The sequence below is a fragment of the Hyaena hyaena genome, unplaced genomic scaffold, assembly GCF_003009895.1.
Source record: "Hyaena hyaena isolate Hyena2069 unplaced genomic scaffold, ASM300989v1 scaffold_68, whole genome shotgun sequence".
NCBI classification, from domain to species: domain Eukaryota; kingdom Metazoa; phylum Chordata; class Mammalia; order Carnivora; family Hyaenidae; genus Hyaena; species Hyaena hyaena.
The window spans coordinates 1,347,456-1,366,890 of record NW_024080700.1 but is presented as its reverse complement, the minus strand read 5'-3'; the positions used below and the strand labels follow the sequence as shown (position 1 = coordinate 1,366,890).

Genomic DNA, 19,435 nt, shown 5'->3' with positions numbered 1-19,435 from the left:
TACCATCCTGGGGGCCCATGGGAGTGTCCCTGGCGCCCTGCTCCTCTGTTTCTGTTCTGCTCGGGGGGGGTGGGCTGGGGAGCCCCTCCCCTCCCACAAGAACACGCAGGCTGCCTGCTCCCTGGGGCACCCAGGCGGGCTCCTAGATGGGCTGAGGAAGGTGTGGGGAGGATGCTCCCTCTCCTCCTCCCCACTGACCCCCAAGTCAACGCTTTCTCCTGCCACGCAGCGCTGTTCTAATTGTTGCTCTAGTTATTCCTCAGCTCAGAACCTTCCAGGTCCCCTCCACCCCTGAACAGAACTCTCACTCCTCACACCAGCTTTAAGGTGCCCGCCAGCAGCCTCCCCACCCGCTTCTTCCTCAGAGCCAATGGCATCGGGCCACTCCCCCTCCCCTTCTTCCCTCTGCCAGGAGTGGTATGTCAAAATCCTGCCCATTTGCCCAGTGCAGGTTACTTACAAGTCACAAAGCGGGTAAGGGGCGCCTGGGTGGCTCAGTCCGCTGAGCATCTGACTCTTAATTTTGGCTCAGGTCATGATCCCAGAGTTGTGAGATCGAGACCTGCATTGAGCCTTGCATAGGGCTCTGTGCTGAGCATGGAGCCTGCTTGCGATTCTCTCTCTCTCTCTCTCTCTCTCTCTCTTCCCCTCTGCCCCTCTCCCTAGCTCTCTCTCTCTCCCTCTCTCTCTCTCCCTCCCCCCCCAGCTCTCTCTCTCTCTCAAATAAAAAACAAAACAAAAACAAATCACAAAGGGGATAACCCTTCTCCAGCAGAGAGACCGAGGGTAAGTGCTCATCAATCAATCCACCAAGAGCAGCAGAGGAACCTGTGTCCAGGATGGATGCAACAGGTGTGACAGGAAGGAACAGCATTATTCATAACAGAGTCTTGCCAAAAACATGTAGTTGGGATCTAATTGAGCCTGTAGATCTAACTCTAATTTATAGGAAGTGAATAGTTTAGGAGAATGAATTAGGTGAGATCATAAGGAAACCATTAGATAAACGATGAGATCAGTGTGTAAGACAATAGTCTTGAAACTCTTCAGTAAGTGGGTGTGCAGGGGGTCTTTTGTAGACTGAAAAGAAATCCCAGACGCAAGGCATAAACCTAGATCAGATTCTAGTTCAAAAAATAAAAGTAACAGAGAGGGAGGGGAGGGAGGGAAGAAGGAAAGAAAGAAGGGGGGGTAAAGAAGGAAAGAGGAAGGAAGGTGAAGCTTTAAGATACATTTTGGGGACAATGGAGAAGTTTGAATATGAACCAAATATTACATGACATACAGGAATTATTGTTAATTTTGTTAGGTGGGGTAATAGTGTATTTATGTAAGACAGTGTCTTTATCCCGTGGAGATGGGTGCTGAAGGATTTAGGGGCAACATTTCAGACATCCATAATTTTCTCTGAAATGGCTTGGCAGAAAAAACAAAAGACAAAGCAAGTATTGGAAAACGCTAATCATTGAATAGGTGCCGAAGATATGAAAGGTCTTTCTTCCATTCCTTCTTTAGTGTTTACAATTTTTCAAAACTACACTGTAAAAGAAACCAAGCAAGATTCTGCCCATCTTCTGACTGAAACACGATCTCTCACTCCCGCTCGCTCCTGCTTTCCTTGATTCCTGGACAAGAATAAAGCCTTCTCTCCCTGGCCTGGAACAGCCTTAGAGTCTGTGGCAGGACTTCTCTTTCCTACCGAGCCAGGGCTCCTTGGAGCAAGGACTCAGTATATTTGCCTTTGGGTCCCCCGTGCCACCACAGGGCCAGGCACACACCACGGCTTAACAGCAAACACTCACGGCTCTTGCGTGCCTGGCCCTGTGAAAGTTGTTATTTCATCAACTCCCTCCGTGAGTGATTGGGTGAAGTGGCTCTTAGCATCCCATTCTGCAGATGGGGAAGGAAGGCTCAGAGAGGTTATGTAACATGCTTGGCCCCAGGTCTTGGCTGACTTGAAAGCCTAGTTACTGTGTCCAAACTGAATTATCTAAACTGAGTCCTTAACACCTTGATAAGGTAGGTGGGGTTGACTCTCCCAATATTGTGGGGGGAGGAGTGGGGCCGGAAGAGGGTAGGGATGTCCCCAGGGGCTGAAGACGGAAAAGCTGAGCATACTTTGTGTTTGCACACTTTATGGGTGTAAACTCACTTAATCCTCAGCCTTCCTCACAGTGGGGATAGAGGGAGGTGGTGTAGCCTGGTGGTCATGACCTCAGACCCCAGGGCCAGCTGCCTGGGGCAAATCCAGTCTCCCTCACTTCTTGGCTGGTGAACTCTTGCATTCCTCAGTTTCCCCACCCATAAAATGGACCGCGCTAGTGTTCTGCTTACATGCTGGGTCACGGCGACCCGAGTTAATCATACAAAGCGCTTGAAACAGTGCCGGTCTCAGAGTTAAGTGTGAACTCACAGAGGTAGGGAAGCTGTCTGAGATCACACAGGAGTAGTACCACACCCAGGGCCATCTGATTCCAAAGTTTCTGCTTTCTAAATACTTCTATGGAGCAAAGTCTGGGGCCAGGGGAACAAGGGTCTTGACCTTTCAAATACCTGGCCCAACCTGGTTCTTGTCCTTTGTGAAGTGGAGGGCTTCCTTGGACTTGTCCCTTGCCTCTCCCCGCCCTCTCCCTCCCTGGTCCCTTCTCCTCCCGCTTCTCCCCCTCCCCCACCCAGCCCTGCCTCCCTCTCTTCTCTCTCCCCTCCCCCCTGCCCCCTTCCTCATCTGCTCTTACCTACATGGACGGGGTAGAAAGAACCTTCAGTTGTTACCACTGCTCGTCCCTCTCTGCGTCTCAGTTTTCCGAGCCTTAAGATGAGGGGCTGGACAACGGAAGTGTGAAGGTCACTGGCTTTATATCTGCTCGGACCGGGACGGGCTCTCCAAGCCTGGCGCCCTGGGCCCGAGCCAGGGGCTCCTCTCCCCATCAGGAAGGGGTGTTCAGCCTCCTACTTCCCAGCAGCCCTGCTGTGCCTGGGGGAGGGAGGGGGCCTCTGGCTGTAGGACCCAGCCCAGCCTAGACCAGCTGACTGCGTAGCCTGGGGCAGTGGCTCCCAGATACCACTGGTTTCCGGCTGGCTGGTAGCCAAAGGCACCCAGATGAGAGTGGGGTTCATTGTTAACTCCTGGCATCAGGCTGGGCTAGGTGACCGTTGGACTCTTCTAGAGTGTCAGGAATTGGCATCGCCTTCAGGGAGGGCTGCCATCGAAGAGGGCTGTGCTGCACCGACACACCTCCATGCATTTCCACCGGCGTGGCGGGAGCTGGCTGGCCTGCGGTCACCACCTGCGACGGAGGGAGAACCTGGAAGGTCAGAGCTCCAAAGCCCCCTTCTCCAGTGGGCGAGCCCAACTCCTCCTGTGCAGAGGGAGAAACGAGGCCCCCCAAGAGGGGGAGGCCTTCTTCAAGGCACCTACCAAGGTGCGGTCAAGGACAAGCCAAGAGGCCCAGAGTTACCCAGGGTGAGATGGGCAGCCATGTTCCTCCCAGAATCCCGAGCTGGGATGGCAGTGGCTGTAAAGGTGGAAAGGGGAGGTCGAGGAGCCGGAGGCCGGGAGGCCGGGGCTCTTTCCCATGTCCTCAACTACATGCACCCCGGTGCATGTCTAGTCTGTTCTCCACCCTAGTGCTCTGAATGACCTGAGGTGATCCCACCCCCTCTCTGGGCCTCAGTTTCACCATCTGTCCCTATGAAGTTGGGCCGGATCATTCTTTCAGCAAACACGTACTGTACTGAGCCCCTGTTGTTTTCCAGGTTCCACGCGGGGCTCGGGGATACATTGATGAATGAGTTCCCCCAGGAACTGGGGCTTCGAGGGGAAAAGGTTGGGGGGGGTCTTTCATGAGGTGGGAGAGATCTGTCTCTCAGATCAAAGGAGAGCTTGTCAGATCCAAACTGTAGGGTCCTGAGGCCCTCCTGGCTTGCTGGCAGCCAGCACTCTGGTCTTTTATTGTTTTGTTGGTTGCTTACTTAGGGCTGGGGTCCCAGGCCAGGATCTAGGGTGAGTGGATGTCGCTAGCCCCGGAGGGGGTGGGGAGGATGGGGTGGAGAGAGCCTTTGATGCTCTCAAGGCTGGTCTGGCTTCCCAGGCAGGTCTGAAGTGAGGAACCCTCGTGAGCAGCCAGCCCAGTACCCTCTCCCTTCCCTCCCCCCCCACCCCCCTGCTGCAGGCCAGAGCTGAGCCAATTCCGTTCCTTGGCAACGTCCTGAGGAATCCAGCGCCTGCTGCCTGCTGCACACAGGCTCCCTTCCTCTCTCCTCCCATCCTGCCTGCGGGGGCTGGAGGCGGAGGCAGAGGCAGCAAGCAAGCCCCATTATAAAAAGCCATCACAGAAAGCGACAGAGCTCAGGCGGCGAGGGAACGGCACTGAGCTCAGACCCCGGCCCTGCCCGGACCCCTGCCTGGACCCCCGCCCGGACCTCCGCCAGCCCTCAGCCATGGCTCCGCCACCTCTCTCGTGGCTGCTCCGCTTGGCCGCCCTCTGCCATCTGACCACGCTGCTAGCTGGTGAGTGTGGGGGGGACTCCATCCAGCCCCATTTGTGCCCTTCAGACCTGACATGGGGGTGGGGGGCCAGCCCCGACCTGGGTAAGGTCCATAGCGGCTCCTTCCAAAAGGTGTGATGGAGGAGGCTGGGTTCCTCCCTGACCCCAGATTCAGGGCTGCCCCTCTCCCTAGAAAGGCTTCCAGGCTCAGAGACTGCACTGCCTGCCTGGCCCAGTGAGCAAGGTAGCTAATGCTTGGCAGTGCAAAGAGGTGGTGTGGATAGCAAAAGGGTGCCGGGCACAAAGGGGCCCTGAGGAGGTCCCTGCTGGGCATCTGGGTGGGCAGCTCTGGCTGACAGTGGGCCGGGTCTTCCCGTCAGGGGTCAATGGGTCACTGGCAGCTCTGACTCCTGAGTCTCAGCCCTGGCCCTGGCCCAGGCCATGGTTAGGGTTCTCTCCTGCCCTGATTTTGAGTAGGGGGCCCAGGATCAGTGGAGTTCAGTCAAGGTCATTGCAGATCATGGATTGCGCTTGTTGCTGTTGCTCTGGTCTGTAGTCCCGATCCCTCTGCCCGTATCTCAACCATGATGCGATCCTCCTCCTCCAAGCGTAGCTTAGAAAATGCCTTCACCTCCAAATACTTGCTTTCTGGAACCTAGGACATGGTAGGGCATGATGTATACATCCCACTGACATGATTCAAGTGAAGGTCCAGAGAGGTTTAGAAACTGGCCCGAGGATGCACAGTCAGCAAGTAGGGCAGGAGACAGTGTGGCTACAAGCTTACCACCTCTGTGGGCCACATGGCCTCCGAGAACTGTCTGAGCCAGACCACCTGGCAGGTTGAGGCTCAGAGAGGCTAGGAGCCTGCCTTGGGACACACAGCAAGTCTGGGAGAATGAAAACAGTCTCGAGCTTCCCAGACACCTCCAAGGAGCAAACTGCTTTTCGAGTCCTCCTGTGTGGGGAAAACCAGCAGCAGACCAGGGAGCAGGTGGGAGGGATGTATCAGAGGCCGAGTGCTACTGGCTGCCTGCTTCCTGGGCTTGAACCCTAAAGCCCAAGGTGTTTGGAGGCAGTGAGCACTAGAAGACAGGGAGTCAAATGGAAGTTGCTTTGCCATAGCCGTGACCCCGAGTGGGGTCTTGCCTTCCTTTGTCCCACCTACTACACCTTTGAATATACCTATTGCCTCCTGTGCGGTGAGGCTCCAAAGCCTAGGAATGCATTTTGGAAGCGGGAGGAGGATATACTTATACTAAGCCGGGCCGTGGGCGTAGGAGTGAAGGGTTCTTATGGTAAGATGAAGAGGGGATCCCAGGTCAGGTTTGGGATGGGGGAACCCTGGATACTCTGTTTATTTCTGCCCTAATCTTGGTCACTGACTTTGCTGGAAGATACATTGTTTCAACCTTTCTGAGCCTCAATTTCACCTCCTCCTCCTGGCATCCGGCTAGACTCACCTTGGAGGTCTTCACCCACACTGAGGTTTATGGCTCTGAGAGACCCCCTGGGAGTCCCCTCAAGACTGCGGGGTGTGCGGCTTGGTCCAGAAGCCAGAGACACCCCGAGGCGGGGGGCTGGGTGCTTTGTGGCTGCAGCTCTGGCTGGTGCAGGGCAGATGCGTCAGTCCCCAAATGTGGGTTTGCGGGGCTGTGGCAGCGGGGAGGCTCCTCTGCTTTATATAACAAACCTGCAGATACAAGTCAGAGCAGAGAATTTTCTCCCCGAGCACTGACGCATTCACTCCTACTCAAGCCCTGACAAGAAAGAGGGAAGAAAAAAACCTGTTTTAAACTGCCGTAATCTGCCCCCTGATTAGCTGTGGAGGTGGATGGGGAAGGCAGGGGAGAATAAATTCAGAGCGTGAGATCCAGGCCCCTGTTGAATTTAAATAAAAATGCTTCCATTTCTTTGTGGGTTAAAATATCATGTGTCACAAAGTACCTTCTTGTGAGTTTTGTTCATTCATTGAACAGGAATTTGATGGGCACCAACTGGGTGCCAGGCACTGTTGTTAAGTGCCAGGGCCACATCGGTGAATAAAACTCCCAAAGATCCCAGTCCCCTGAACGCGCACCGGAGAAGACAGATGACACAGCAAATAAATCAGTCAACGATCTGGTCTGTTAGAAAGAAAAACATGCTGTGATTTATTTATATTAAAAAAATTTTAAATATTTATTGCGAGAGAGAGCGAGTGGGGGAGGGGCAGAGAGAGAGGGAGAGAGAGAGTGCCTTTGCACTGCCAGCACAGAGCCCTACTTGGGGCTCAAACTCAAGAGCCCTAAGATCATGACCTGAGCCAAAATCGAGTCGGACGCTTAACCGACGGAGCCACCCAGGCACCCCAAGATGCTGTGATTTAAAAGAATATAGAGGGGGGCTTGCGAGGGAGGGAGGTGTTGAAATTTTAAGTAGGCGTCAGGAGAGGCCCCCAGAGAAGAAGCCATTGAGGGAGACAAGGGAAGATCTCTGTGGGCATCCCTGTAAAGCAGTGGTACTCAACGGGTGATTTGGCCCCCCCAGGGGGCATTTGGGAATTTCTGAAGACATTTTTGTTATTACAAACCTCCCGACATTTCTGGTTGGGGATGCTCAGAATTCTCCCCAGGGATGATGCTAACAATCCTACAGCGCACCAAACAGTTCCCGCAACAAAGAATTATCTGGTCCCAAATGCCAATGGTGTTGCTGTTGAGTAAACCCTACTCTAAGGGTCCAGATATTTAAAAATCTTTATTCTCACATCCACCCTGTGAAGCAGATAGTATCACGTCCCTTTTACAGGTAAGGGAACTGAGGCTCAGACAGCCTAGGGGACTTGTCCAGGACACTCACCTGAGCAATGGCTCAAGCCCTGCCTCTGTCACCTCACCCACAGACCCACAACATTCTTGTCTTCTCCTGCCTGTAAGCCTCTTAGCAGTCCCTGAGGTCCAGCCAATAGGGCACCTCCTCCAAGAAGCCTCCCTTGATTACTTGTAGTGGGAAGTAGTCTCTCCTTCATGCAAATCTCAGCACATTTGGGGTATATTCTGGAACATGGTGTTTCCACCTGATATTTAAGGCTGTTTAGAACAGCAGGATGTCCGGAGGCTGGGAGGAAAACAAAATCTGCCACTAAGCAGCCGTGTGGCCTTGGGCAAGTCATTTAACCTCTCTGGTTATCAGCTTCTGCGGGGAAGAACTCCCTTTGCAGGGATGCTGGGAACTAATCAGGGCAGATGAGCCCGTGCTAAGCACAGGGTCCAGACACAGAAGTTATGATTCCTTGTGGGGGTGCCTTGGCTGCCCTTCAGGCTGCGATGTTCTGAGGGCAGAGATGGGCCTCCAACTCACTGTGCCTCACAGCACCCAGCACAGGGCCTGGCAAGAGGGAAAATTGGCATTTGACTGAGAAAACGCTGCGAGCTAATAGTGTTTATTGGGATTGAGATACTCTCTCTAAGCTCAGCACCGGCACCGATGGGAGAAAGGGCTCAGGGTTAAGAACAAGAGGGCCTGGGCCTTTGTAGATACTCAAAAGTAATTCGCTTAAGTGTTGGCTGAATCAGGAAATGGAGGGATAAGATAGATGGGCAGGCAGATGGGGAGGTAGGCAGAAGGATACGTAGATTAAGACTTTATTTCATTCAATGAATATTTACTGAATATCCACTTTGTGCCAGGAAGCACTGTGACACCAAGACCAAGAAGGTCCCTGCCTTCTTGAAGCTCATATGACAGTAAATGGCTGGCTGGTTGGAAGCATCATCCCCAATGACAGAAAAGAAAATTTCAGTTCCTAGAAGAAAAGCCCCCTTAGGTTAGTTATACAACCCTTCCCCAGGCAAAACCAAGAACAGAACCTGGCCAATGGCATTTAGGCATTGTGGCAGGGGAGTGGAGACTTTGGGGACAGGCTGACTTTGTGGCTCTTTAAAGCCTCAGAGGTGAGCAGTGGCCTGGGACCTAGAGTCAAGGGAGCAGATTCACACAGCATATCCCTCCTGCCTGCAGGCAGCCTCCCCCTGGCTCCAGGTCACCAAGGAGCACTGTTTTGGGGGGCTCTGAGAGGGCACCTATGAGACCAATCCAGGGAATGGCCTTCCTGGCTCTATTCAACAGGGCCTGGGGAGGATGCAGCTGAATCATTTCAAAGGTGATAGCAGCAAAGTAACTTTCACATCCTGGTCCCTCAGAGAGAAAGGACAGCCTGTGGCTTAGGGACCGGCCGCCGGAGTGCTCCCTGCCCACCTCGGGAGCTGCTAGTGCGGCCCCTTGATGGCCCAGGCTCACGCAGCCCTGCAGACCCTGACCTGCCCTTCTACAGTGGGGGTAGGCTGAGACCACGGGGCAGTGATGGGAGAGGAGGCGGCACATTCTAGAAGGGGTGCATGTGCGTGTGTGCGCGTGCACCTGTATCAGGGAGCCTGTTTGCACATCTATGTCTGTGTCAATACTTGTGCATGAGTAAGGATCAGCTGGGCCCTTCCTGGTTCTGCTGGGCTGGAGACCATTCACTTCTCTGGACTCCATTGCCCTGGAAGTCCTGGCCGCTAGAATTTGGCAAAAACCTTCTGGGGTCTTGCTTCTGCTGCATATGACCTTGACTCAGCTCCAAAACTCAGTCCCTTCCTTATTTTTCACATACCCTTCTTGAGAAGACACCAAGCAGAATAAATTTTGCAGAGATTTCAGGGCAAGGAGGAAGGAGGAAAGGATAAGCAATGCAAACAGCTTTGCAAATGTTTACATAAAATGTTTGGTCCCTCAGCTGCCTGTCAAGTCACCCTCACCCTGTCCTGGGGTTTCTCTCTGGCTCATGCCATCAGCAGGCCATTAGCCATCCACTGTGCTCACACTCCATGCACAGCCCCCATTTCCTACCCCTCCTCCTTACTCCTGCTCCCCTGTCTCACCCAGGGGGCTCCAAATGGTCCCCTCGATTCCCCTTAGCAACTGCCCCACACTCCCCTTAATGGCATAACGAAGGATTCCCTACTCAGCAGACCCAACTCCTCGCTTCCTGAGAAGGCAGTTGCACTTACACATTTAAAATTCATTATGTTACATGTGCTCCATCATATGTACACCTTTATGTGTTTTTGTGGGGGGGGGTAATGTCTGTGCCATTCTGTTGGTTGGTGTGTGTGTATGTGTCATGGGGTGGGCCCGTGAGATGTGGTGGACAGAGGTCTGGGTGTGTCTCAAAGGGCATGGAAATACACAAATACGGATCGGCTGGAGAGGGAGGAGTGGGGTGTATATGTGGGGGGGCAGAGAGTTGGGTGAGATTGTTGAGCTGGTGACTTACTGGGGGAAAAGGGGGGGATGTAGACCCATGGGCCAAGAAGGGATCAGAGCCTGGCCTCCCAGGAGACCCTGTCCCATCACTTGCTGGCTGTGTGACTTCAGGCAGGTCCCTGTCACTCTCTGATTTATCTCCCCTTCTGTACACTGACCAACTACAGCGACTTAATTTTATTTAAAAAATTTTTTGTAGCTTTTAAAAAAGTTTTTATTTATTTATTTTGAGAGAGAGAGGGCATGCAGGGGAGGGGCAGAGAGAGAGAATTCCAAGCAAGCTCCGCACGGTCGGTGCAGAGCTAGATGCGGGGCTTGAACTCGCAAACCGCGAGATCATGACCTGAGCCAAAACCAAGAGTTGGATGCTTAACCGACTGAGCCACCCAGTCACCCAAGCAACTTGATTTTGAAAATAAACCCTTACGACGTGCCAGGCAGTAAGAGCTTCTTCATTAATTTCCATAACATCCCAATGAGGTAGAAACTATCACTGTGCCTATTATACAGGTAGGGAAACTGAGGCATAGAGAGGTTTGACAAGGGCCAGGGGGCCAGGGTCAAGGGCCTTGAAGAGCAGGGTGTGCAGGGCATCGGCTGTGTCTCGGATGGTGTGGCTGGCACAAGCTGGCCTGGGAGTGGGAAGCCAGATGCCCTTGGACAGTCCTGCTGACTGGGGGCCTCTGTGGGCTCAGGACAGCACCTCGGTGTGAAGAAATGCAACGTCACCTGCAGCAAGATGACCTCGGAGATCCCTGTGACTTTACTAGTCCACTACCAACGAAATCAAGAATCCTGCGGCAAACGTGCCATCATGTAGGTACTGGGCTCCTGGCCTCTACTAATCCCTGTCCACATCCTTCCTCCTCAACCTGGGCTCCTGCCAAGGGCCTCAGCGAATGCTCTTCCTGGCCCCCTGGCTCCTCGATGACCTCGATATCTGTGTCCCAAGATATAAGCTGGGAGCAGCTTCCTGAAAGGCCTTTGGCCTGGGACAGCTACGAGGGGGTGGTGCTTGAGGCAGCCCTTGAACCTGCTGGGGAGGTAAAGCACTGTGGTCTCGAAGCACAGGCTCTAACGGATGTGGTGCCAATCCTGGCTTCACCACTTACAGGTTGTGCGGCCCTGCTCACACTCCCTACCCTCTGGGCTTTAGCTTCCTTATCTATAAAATGGGTAGTTTGGAGGACGAAAAGCAGCTGTAAATAAGCAGCTTGGCAGGGTGCCCAAAAGCCGCTGCAGTGGGAAAGGCAGAGATTATAATCTGCACTTGACAGCTGAGGAAACAGGATGCCAGTGAGATCTGGAGCAGGGGCCAACCTGAGCTAACTGCCCCCCCCCCCACCCTGACCCATCCCAACTGTCGGGACCCTTGACTATCTGGGCTTCTTGCTCTCCTGGGGTCCCTCTTGGGTCCAGCCCAGCCCCAAGGCCTTTCCACAGACTGACCTTCAGGACTGCCGTCAGGAAATGGCTAGCGGGCTCTCTAAGTCTAGGCTCAGCTAAGGGAAGTCAGTCATGTTCTTCACTCCACTGACAGCACGGTTACCAAGAGGGGCTGCTGCTTGGCCTCTCTGCTCGCCGGCTCAGGCTTGCTTCCCCCAGGCTCCCCCACATATTTGCTTCTGTTTTCTAGGTAAAGAGGAAGTGGGAAGCCCCAGGGAGGGGACTGTGGCCCCGGGCAGCACCTCACTTGTGGGGGCCTGCAAGCTCATGCTTGCTTCCTGCACTCCTCTGGCTTCCCAGTGACCTGGAGCTACGCACATTCACGTTACTTCTCTGAGCCTCGGTTTTCTCATCTGTCAAATGGGGATGAGCGTGGTAGCCGCCTCTCAGGATGGGTGTAAGGTTGAAACAGGCGAAATACCTCTTAGCACAGTGGCATGGAGCGTGAGTCCCAGTCAGCTCTGAGCCGTGTGCTCGGCAGTGAGCCAGCTAGAGGAAGCTCAAGGTTTGGACGGTGCTTGGGGTCGCAGCGGGACCACCATATATGTGGCTGTAGGTCACTAAGTGTGCTTCAGGCTGAGAATGCACGCTAAGACTCGAGGTAGAGGTCCAGAGGGAGAGGAGGAAGAGGACGTTTAAATCAGCTCCTTCCAGAGAGAGGAGCCCCCCCCCAGAGCTCACCAGCCACATACCTGACAGCAGGCAACACCTGTTGGTGGCTCCCCCAGTCAGAAGACTCACAGCACAGAGCCCCCCTGCCTTAACAGTAATGATATTATCATTCACATTGGTCCCCTGAGTCTCCCACTCTGAGCCAGGTGCTTTTATCATTTTCATTTTTTTTTTTTTTTTTTACAATAACACAGAAGTAGGGTGACTGACTTGTCCCAGTTTTCTGAGGACCCCCTCTGTCCCGGGGAGGTTGGTCACCCTGCAGAAGGTAGGTATGCTATCTCTATTTCTCAGGCGAGGACACGGAAGTTCCAGAAGTCAAGCTGCCCAGTCTAGTCAGCTCACAGCTTGCAGCTGATAAGCGCTGGGGGCAGGATTTCTGGCCGGGTCTGTTCACCCACAGCGCGTTTGCACAGTGCCCCTACCCCACATGGCATCTGGGCATCACTGGGTCCCTGTCTTCCTTCCTTGTAGCTTGAGGACCAAACAGAACAAAATCTTCTGTGCTGATCCAAAGGAGAAATGGGTCCAGGAAGCCATGGAACACCTAGATCGCAAGAATGCCGTCCCGCTTCGAAATGGTGGCACGTTCGAGAAGCAAATTGGCGTGGGTGAGCCCAGGACCACCCTGGCCGCCAGGGGAATGGACAAGTCTGCGGTCACAGAGCCCAAAGCCACCGGGGAAAGCAGTGGCCAGGAGGCACAGAGGGCCTTGGAGACTTCCCCAGGGCTGCCGACGGGCGTGGCTGATTCCTGGGGGACCAGGTTCCCCTCCGCCTCAAAGGCTCCAGATGGAGGGCCTCCAGCTGGGTCCCAGAGAACTGAACCATCCAACGCCGCTGCCCTCACCACCGAAGGGTCCTGGCAGAGTTCTGCGTACAAACCCGGGTCGGGCCTCTGGGCTGAGGGAAAGGCCTCTGAGGCGCTCCCCACCCAGGCCTCCCCCACCCAGACCCCCTCCACCCAGGCCCCCCCCACCCAGACCCCCTCCACCCAGGCCCCCTCCACCCAGGCCCCCCCCACCCAGGCCCCCTCTACCCAGGCCCCCTCCACCCAGACCCTCCTTACCCAGGCCCCCTCCACCCAGGCCCTCCCTACCCAGGCCCCCTCCACCCAGGCCCTCCCTACCCAGGTCCCCACCATTTTACACACAGCCTCAGAGGACCAGTCTGTGTGGAACAAGGGACAGAACCCCACGACAGGGGGCTCTCTAGGGCCCACGGAGATGGGTCCCCTTTCGGCTCACACGGATGCTTTCAGGGGGTCTGACAGCATGCCCCCTCTCTCCATGGTCCCTGACTCCTCTGACAGTGTTTCCAGCAGGGAGCCAGTGGCCTCAGGTAGCTGGAGCCCCAAGGCGGAGGAGGCCTCTGTGGGCCGGCTGGAGGCCCTCACCACTCCTGTCCCCGACCCCCAGGCAGCCACCCGGAGGCAGGCGGTAGGGCTGTTGGCCTTCCTTGGCCTCCTCTTCTGCCTGGGGGTGGCCATGTTTGCCTATCAAAGCCTCCAGGGCTGTCCCCGCAAGATGGCAGGGGACATGGTGGACGGGCTCCGCTACGTCCCCCGCAGCTGCGGCAGTAACTCCTACGTCCTGGTGCCCGTGTGAGCGGCCCATCTGCCTGCATCCAGTTGTTCAACTCAGACAGCTGCCTGGGGTCCCCCATCCTCACATCCACCCTCACCCAAGGGCCTGGCCTGAGCTGGGATGATCAGAGCAAGGAGGCAGGGTCTTTCGCAAGGACCTGCTCCCAGCTCCCGGGCATACCCTGGGGGGCCACTCTTGACCTTTGCCGACCTGCCCGGGAGAGGAGTGGTAGCCTCTGCAACTCACCCCGGTGTCCCCAAGTCAGGAACCTTCTGCTGCTGGCTGGTGAGAGGTCCCTTTGACACAGCCCCTGACCCACCGAACAGTTATTTATTGAACAAATGCTTAGCCCCTCTGGTTCCCATGGTGCCACTGTCATCCCATCTCACAAATGAGCCTCAGGCCAGGCCCCTTCTCTCCTGCCCACCCCCTCAGACCCCATCGTGTCTCTCCATCCCGCTGCAGTCGCCAGCACCCCGGCCACCTGCGGTGCTATCTCCCCTGTCCCCTGTACAGAGCCCACACCCAGCCGGGGACCCGACTTCTCTTGCATGAGGCTAGTGTGGCATTTCCTGGGACTGCTCCCAGGAAGGCTCTGCCCTCGGTTAGGCATTGTGGGAAGGGGAGACCAAGTGATCTGGTGGCGTTGGTTTGTTTGTCTTCTCCTCAGTCGATGCTGTGCAGTGGAGGGACATTGACCTTGAGCGTGAAAGCTGGGGTTCTCGTCCCGGGCCCACCACCACCCCAGCAAGGCATTCGTACCTCTGGTTTTCCATCTGTGGAAGGAAAGAGTCATGGCAAATGTGTGACAGTAGCCTGCACCCTGACGGGCGTCACTCACTGATCCAGAGACACCCCACCACCCCTCGACTTCGTCTCAGACCCTGGGTGTAGCCTCACAACAGAACACCTCAGCCGGTCTTCTCCCCGCGGGGAGCCCGGCACGCCGGTGGGCTCTGCGACTTGGAGCGGGTGCAAAAGGGAGATCTGATAGCTCAGGTCCTGCTTGGCTGGAGGGATTCAGCTCTGTGGGCCCCCTGAGTGGGGACTTGGCTGGAATATGTGATGGGCAGGCCCCTGCCTGGCTTTGAGAACAGCCCTCGTGGGAACACCCAGATGGCACAAGTGATGTGTGACAGGCTGAGGAGGTGCCTCAGCCTGCGGGCTCCCCGGGAGGCTGAGGCGCTCAGGAAAAGGAAGGGGGGAGGCTGCAGGGGGACAGCCCCTGGCCTGTGTGAGGGACTCGGGCCCCTGCGTTTGCTGTTTCTGCGGCCTGGCGGCCCCTTCCTCCTCTCTCCCTCCCCGACAGCACTGCTGTGCTCCACTCCAAGGTCTTCCCTCCCCCTGCAGCCCACCACAGGCCGGGCCAGGGACTCCGGGACATTTTCCATGAGATCAGAGCCCGCCGCCGCTGAAACCTGAGGTTCCGTGTTTACCTCCGAAAGAGACTCCGTCCTGTGGGGAGGGAAGTTGTGGGTGCAAAATCGGGGGTTCCCTTTTTGGGTGCTGAGGACTCAGGTGGGCCTCACCCCTCAGGGTCCCCGGGGGCAGCTCCCCACCTCCCTCTGATTGTCCCCGAGGGTGACCCTTGCCCCCAACCTGGGGAGCCTCCTATGGGCCAGGCTTCCCCCAGGTGTGGGTGACATTCTAGGGGGCGGACAGATGCTCATCGAAGCAGACACAGCTCTGGTCCCCAGAGAGGGGCCCTCCTGCACTCCCTGCTGTGCATGACCTGGGATGTTGGGGCCTGGCTCTAGTCGGGGGCACTCTGATGGCTCTGAAGGCAGGCAGCAGGTCTAAATGCACTTTTTTGGGCTCCTCCAGGCGTGGAGAGCCTTCAAGGGGTGGGACACCCGTGACAGGGCTCGCCTGCTTTTGTGAAAAGGCAGCTGGGAGCAGCTAGTCCCCCTTCCACGGACTTGATTAGTCTCCCCGCCTCCCCCCCGACACGTCAAGCAGGACACGGACAAGCATAATTTGGGGAGGACTTTGGAAGGAGTTGGTTGATCCTTTTGCTTTTCCAACCCTATCACCAATGTCTGTGCCATTTTGTATTTTATTAATAAAATTGAAAAGTCTTGTGAATCAAATAAAGTAGCTTGTTCTCGGGCAGGCTCAGCAACGACAGCCTCGGGGGCAACGGCTTAAGGGAGGGGCCGAGAGTCTCTGGGTCCAGCTTCCTGGGGCAGAGGAGAAGTCCTGTCCAGTCAGCAGGAGAAGCAGCAGGGGTAGGGGTGAGGAGGGCTGAGCCCCTGGCCTGGCTTTGCTCTGCCCCGCTGTGTGACTTTGGGCAGTGCCTTCACCTCTCTGGGCCTGTGTAAAATCAAGTGTAAGACTTCTAGTGGCTCCCATCTCTGGCAGGAATCCGATTCCCTTCCGAAACCACTCCTGTGTTTCCCCACACCTACTAAACCTCCATCTCAGAGGCCTTGGTAGCACCATGAGTGATCTGATGACCCATGGGAGCAAAGTGGGTCACATTTTCTTCTTTGCTACCTTGACTCATTGCTGGTCCAGATGAAGATCAAAGAGGGATTACTTCCCAAGGGACTTGGGTGGTCACAGATAGGACCCAAACACAAACCTCCTGGTGGCCCCTAAGCCGTCCAGTGTCCCAGGATGGCATCATAAGAGCTGCCATGTACAGTTGTGCAGATTGGGAACTGCACAAATTTCCGCAGATCAAGTCCAGCCCATTATTACACAATATTTCAGGGACTCTGAGACGCACATTTTTTTTTCTACATTGTGACATCTTTGGAATTGGGATTTATCCTACAATCCATGGCTTGTCATAGTTTAATTGACAGGTCTTTTTTTATTATTATTTATTAGTAGTTTATTAAATAGCACAATGCCCAACAACCAATGACATTTTAGATTAGATATCTACGAAGTGTTTTAAAAAATTAGAGGCAACATTTAAAAATGAGGAAATGATACACACAAACCTTTTCTTCCCTGTTCTTTCAGGTGACTCAGAAGGCCTGGCCCCTCCAGGACGTCAGTGGGTCAGGCCCAAGCAGCAGCTTCCTCCTGAGATGGGGCAGGCCAGGGTGAGATCCCTAGTTCTCTAGCATCCCCTCAGCCCCTTCGTGCCCCTGGAGCCTGTGACCTTGTCGGGTGCCATTTATCATCACTCTTCTCTCATTTTTCTTAGAGCAAGGATATTTTTGTCCAGGCCCAAGTCTGCACCGAAAGTGGGACAAGGAAAGACAGATCGCGATGGGCACGTGACTTTTCTTACACCCCGCTGGCTCCTTCCTTCATTTGACCACCTGCCAAACCCCACAGACGCGTGGGTCTGGGGTTCCTGTGTGGCAATGAGGCTGCTGCCTCTGTGCACGCGGCACATTCTGGTCCGTCCCTTAGCAGCGAGCCACAGCTCTGCCCAAGCCCCCTCAAACCCATGTCCTCCCTCTTTTGCCCATTTCACACCCAAAGAGGAGCTCCGAGGCAAGGTCACAGGCCTCCAACCCCTCGAACCCTATCTTCCGGCAAATCAGAACACCACCAGAGGCTTTGCAATGAAAATATTTGATCCTGATTTGTTTTGTTTTTAATCACATTGTTAGCTAAGCAACAATGTTCTGGCAGAGGATGGAGAGTGGGAGAGACCTGGATTCTGGCTCAGTCCAGAGCAGTTCCCCAGGGATTCTGGAGTGTTCGGTTTTCTTTCACTTAGAGCGCTACACTTTCGCACACGTGGTGCCCAAATTCACCCAGAGTTTGGTGGAGACTCAGAGGCCTGTGAAATCTCTGCTAGGGCTGTCCGGTAGTCAGACAATAATAGCTACTGTTTATTTCATGTTTACCACCTGCCAGCACCTGCTAAGTTATTTGCATACAATGTGCCCATTTCACACTTGAGGAAAGGACGGCTCTCAAAGCACTAGCTATCCGGCCAAGGTTAAGCGGCGGAAATGGGACACGACCTGCAGTCTTTCTCTAGGACTTGAATCTTACTTAGCCTTCATCTCTGAAAGTATGAGCCACGGATTCTTTTTAATTTTTTTAACATTAAAAAAAAGTTTCTTTGGGGCGCCCGGGTGGCTTAGTCGGTTAAGCGTCCAACTTTCGCTCAGGTCATGATCTCGCGGTTCGTGGGTTCCAGCCCCGCGTCGGGCTCTGTGCTGACTGCCAGCTCAGAGCCTGGAGGCTGTTTCAGTCTGTGACCCCCTCTTTCTCTGACCCTCCCCTGCTCACGCGGTCTCTCTCTCTCTCTCCTAGAAATAAATAAAACATTAAAAAAAATTAAGAAAAAGTTTATTTAGCAAGCGTGAGTGGGGGAGGGGCAGAGAGAGAGAAGGAGAGGGAGAATCCCAAACAGGCTCCACTGCTGTCAGCGCAGAGCCCAGCGTGGGGCTCAAACTCATGAACAGTGAGATCATGACCTGAGCTGAAATCAACAGTTGGGCTTTTAACTGGGCCAGCTACCTAGGCCCCCTGAGCCATGGATTCTTAAAAGTACAGACACCGGACCCCCACTTCAGAGCCACTGGATCCAGACTCCAGGGGTACAAGCACCTTTAAGCTGCTGTCCCTACCCCTTCCTCTCCTGCCTGCCCCCCTCTGCCCTGCACTGCCCTCCAAATTAGGGATTTGGCACCTAGCCAAAGTTTTGGAGCCCCCCCCCCTTGCTTGCCCCCACCCCTGCCCAAGGCCAGCCCACTCCATCCCCCACCAAGGCTCGCAGGGTCCCATGGGCAGTAGCCACTCACAGCCTTCTCACTCTCTGCCCTTTGCTATTAGTCCCTTCTCTCCCCTGTGTCCTCTGTACATTCCCCAAATGGGTGAGGCCAGGCAGAAAAACAAAGAAATGAATGGCTGGGAATTTCCAGAGTGAGGCTGAACAAATAGGCTTTTGGAAGCTGTGCCCATGTGTGTGAGTGTGTGTGTGCACACACATGCCGTGCTGTCCTGTGTGTGCAAGAGCTCAGGAGACCACCCATGTCCCATTCACTTCTGCACAGTCATGTGCTTTCCCGGATAAAGAATATTCCAGCTGCTGTGATTTAAGAAAAGATCTGGTGCCAGGCTAGCTTTCTTAAACTGACTGCAAACTTCAGTGGTCGGACCCATGAAAGATCTTAATCTCATCAAACTGGTGGAAGAGATGCCCCTTTCTTAAATTCAAGGAATCTCTTGCCCCCAAAGGACAGGATAGAATTTATTTGTAACGAGCTTTTTTTTTTTTTTTAACCAATAGAGGAGAGAATTTAGCATGGAGATTTCTGGCCACATGACTTTAGGCAAGTTGCTTAACCTCTCTTAACCTCAGTTTTCTCCATTATACACAGTGAGCTCTTGGTAATAGAACCTATGATTATGCAGTAGATGTTTCCAAAGGGTTTGAAACATCCTATTTCTATTCACTTTGGTTATGGGATACCCAAACAAGACTGTGGAATGATAAGATTATCTATTAAGAAATGCAGTCTTCTTGGTTTTCAGTTACAGTAGGGTAAAGAAATGTTATGGTGCCTTTATGCGGACAAGAATCATTTGCAATTTGCATAATTTTTTCTCTAAGCGAATAGGTGCTTTTCAAGTTGACGTAACTTTTCTCCTAAACATTGCTTTTGAACCTGATAAGGTCAAAACTCATGAATCCCAACTAAATTGATACCAGATGAGCAAAGACATTTCAATCTCAGACTTACACAGAAAGAGAAGTTTGTTAGTTTCAAGTCCTAGGAGACTGCAGTAGTTAGTCTCCTTGCCTATTTCTGGCTTGCTACCCTCCACCCCCGCCCCGGGCATGTGAGAGGGCTGTTCTTCCTGCCCCCTTGGGATTTATGGTGGCCAAATGAGCAGTTTGGGCCAGTGAAACTAGGGAGTGGAAATGATGTGTAACACAAGATTCAAATATTGAATTTCTGATGAAAGATTCTTCAGAACTTTCAGTGCTTCTGACCCAGCACCTGGCAGCATTCCAGAAAACGATGACTTGGT

General features: G+C 54.1%; 1 protein-coding gene across 1 annotated transcript; it reads left to right on the top strand.

Moving 5' to 3' along the window:
* Nucleotides 1-4,340: 4,340 nt before the first annotated feature.
* Nucleotides 4,341-15,565, top strand: CX3CL1 (C-X3-C motif chemokine ligand 1). The gene is made up of 3 exons (XM_039232572.1): nucleotides 4,341-4,510; nucleotides 10,473-10,593; nucleotides 12,370-15,565. Exons 1-3 carry the CDS (start codon nucleotides 4,441-4,443, stop codon nucleotides 13,499-13,501), a joined length of 1,323 nt encoding a protein of 440 aa, XP_039088503.1. The 5' UTR covers nucleotides 4,341-4,440; the 3' UTR covers nucleotides 13,502-15,565.
* Nucleotides 15,566-19,435: the final 3,870 nt, after the last annotated feature.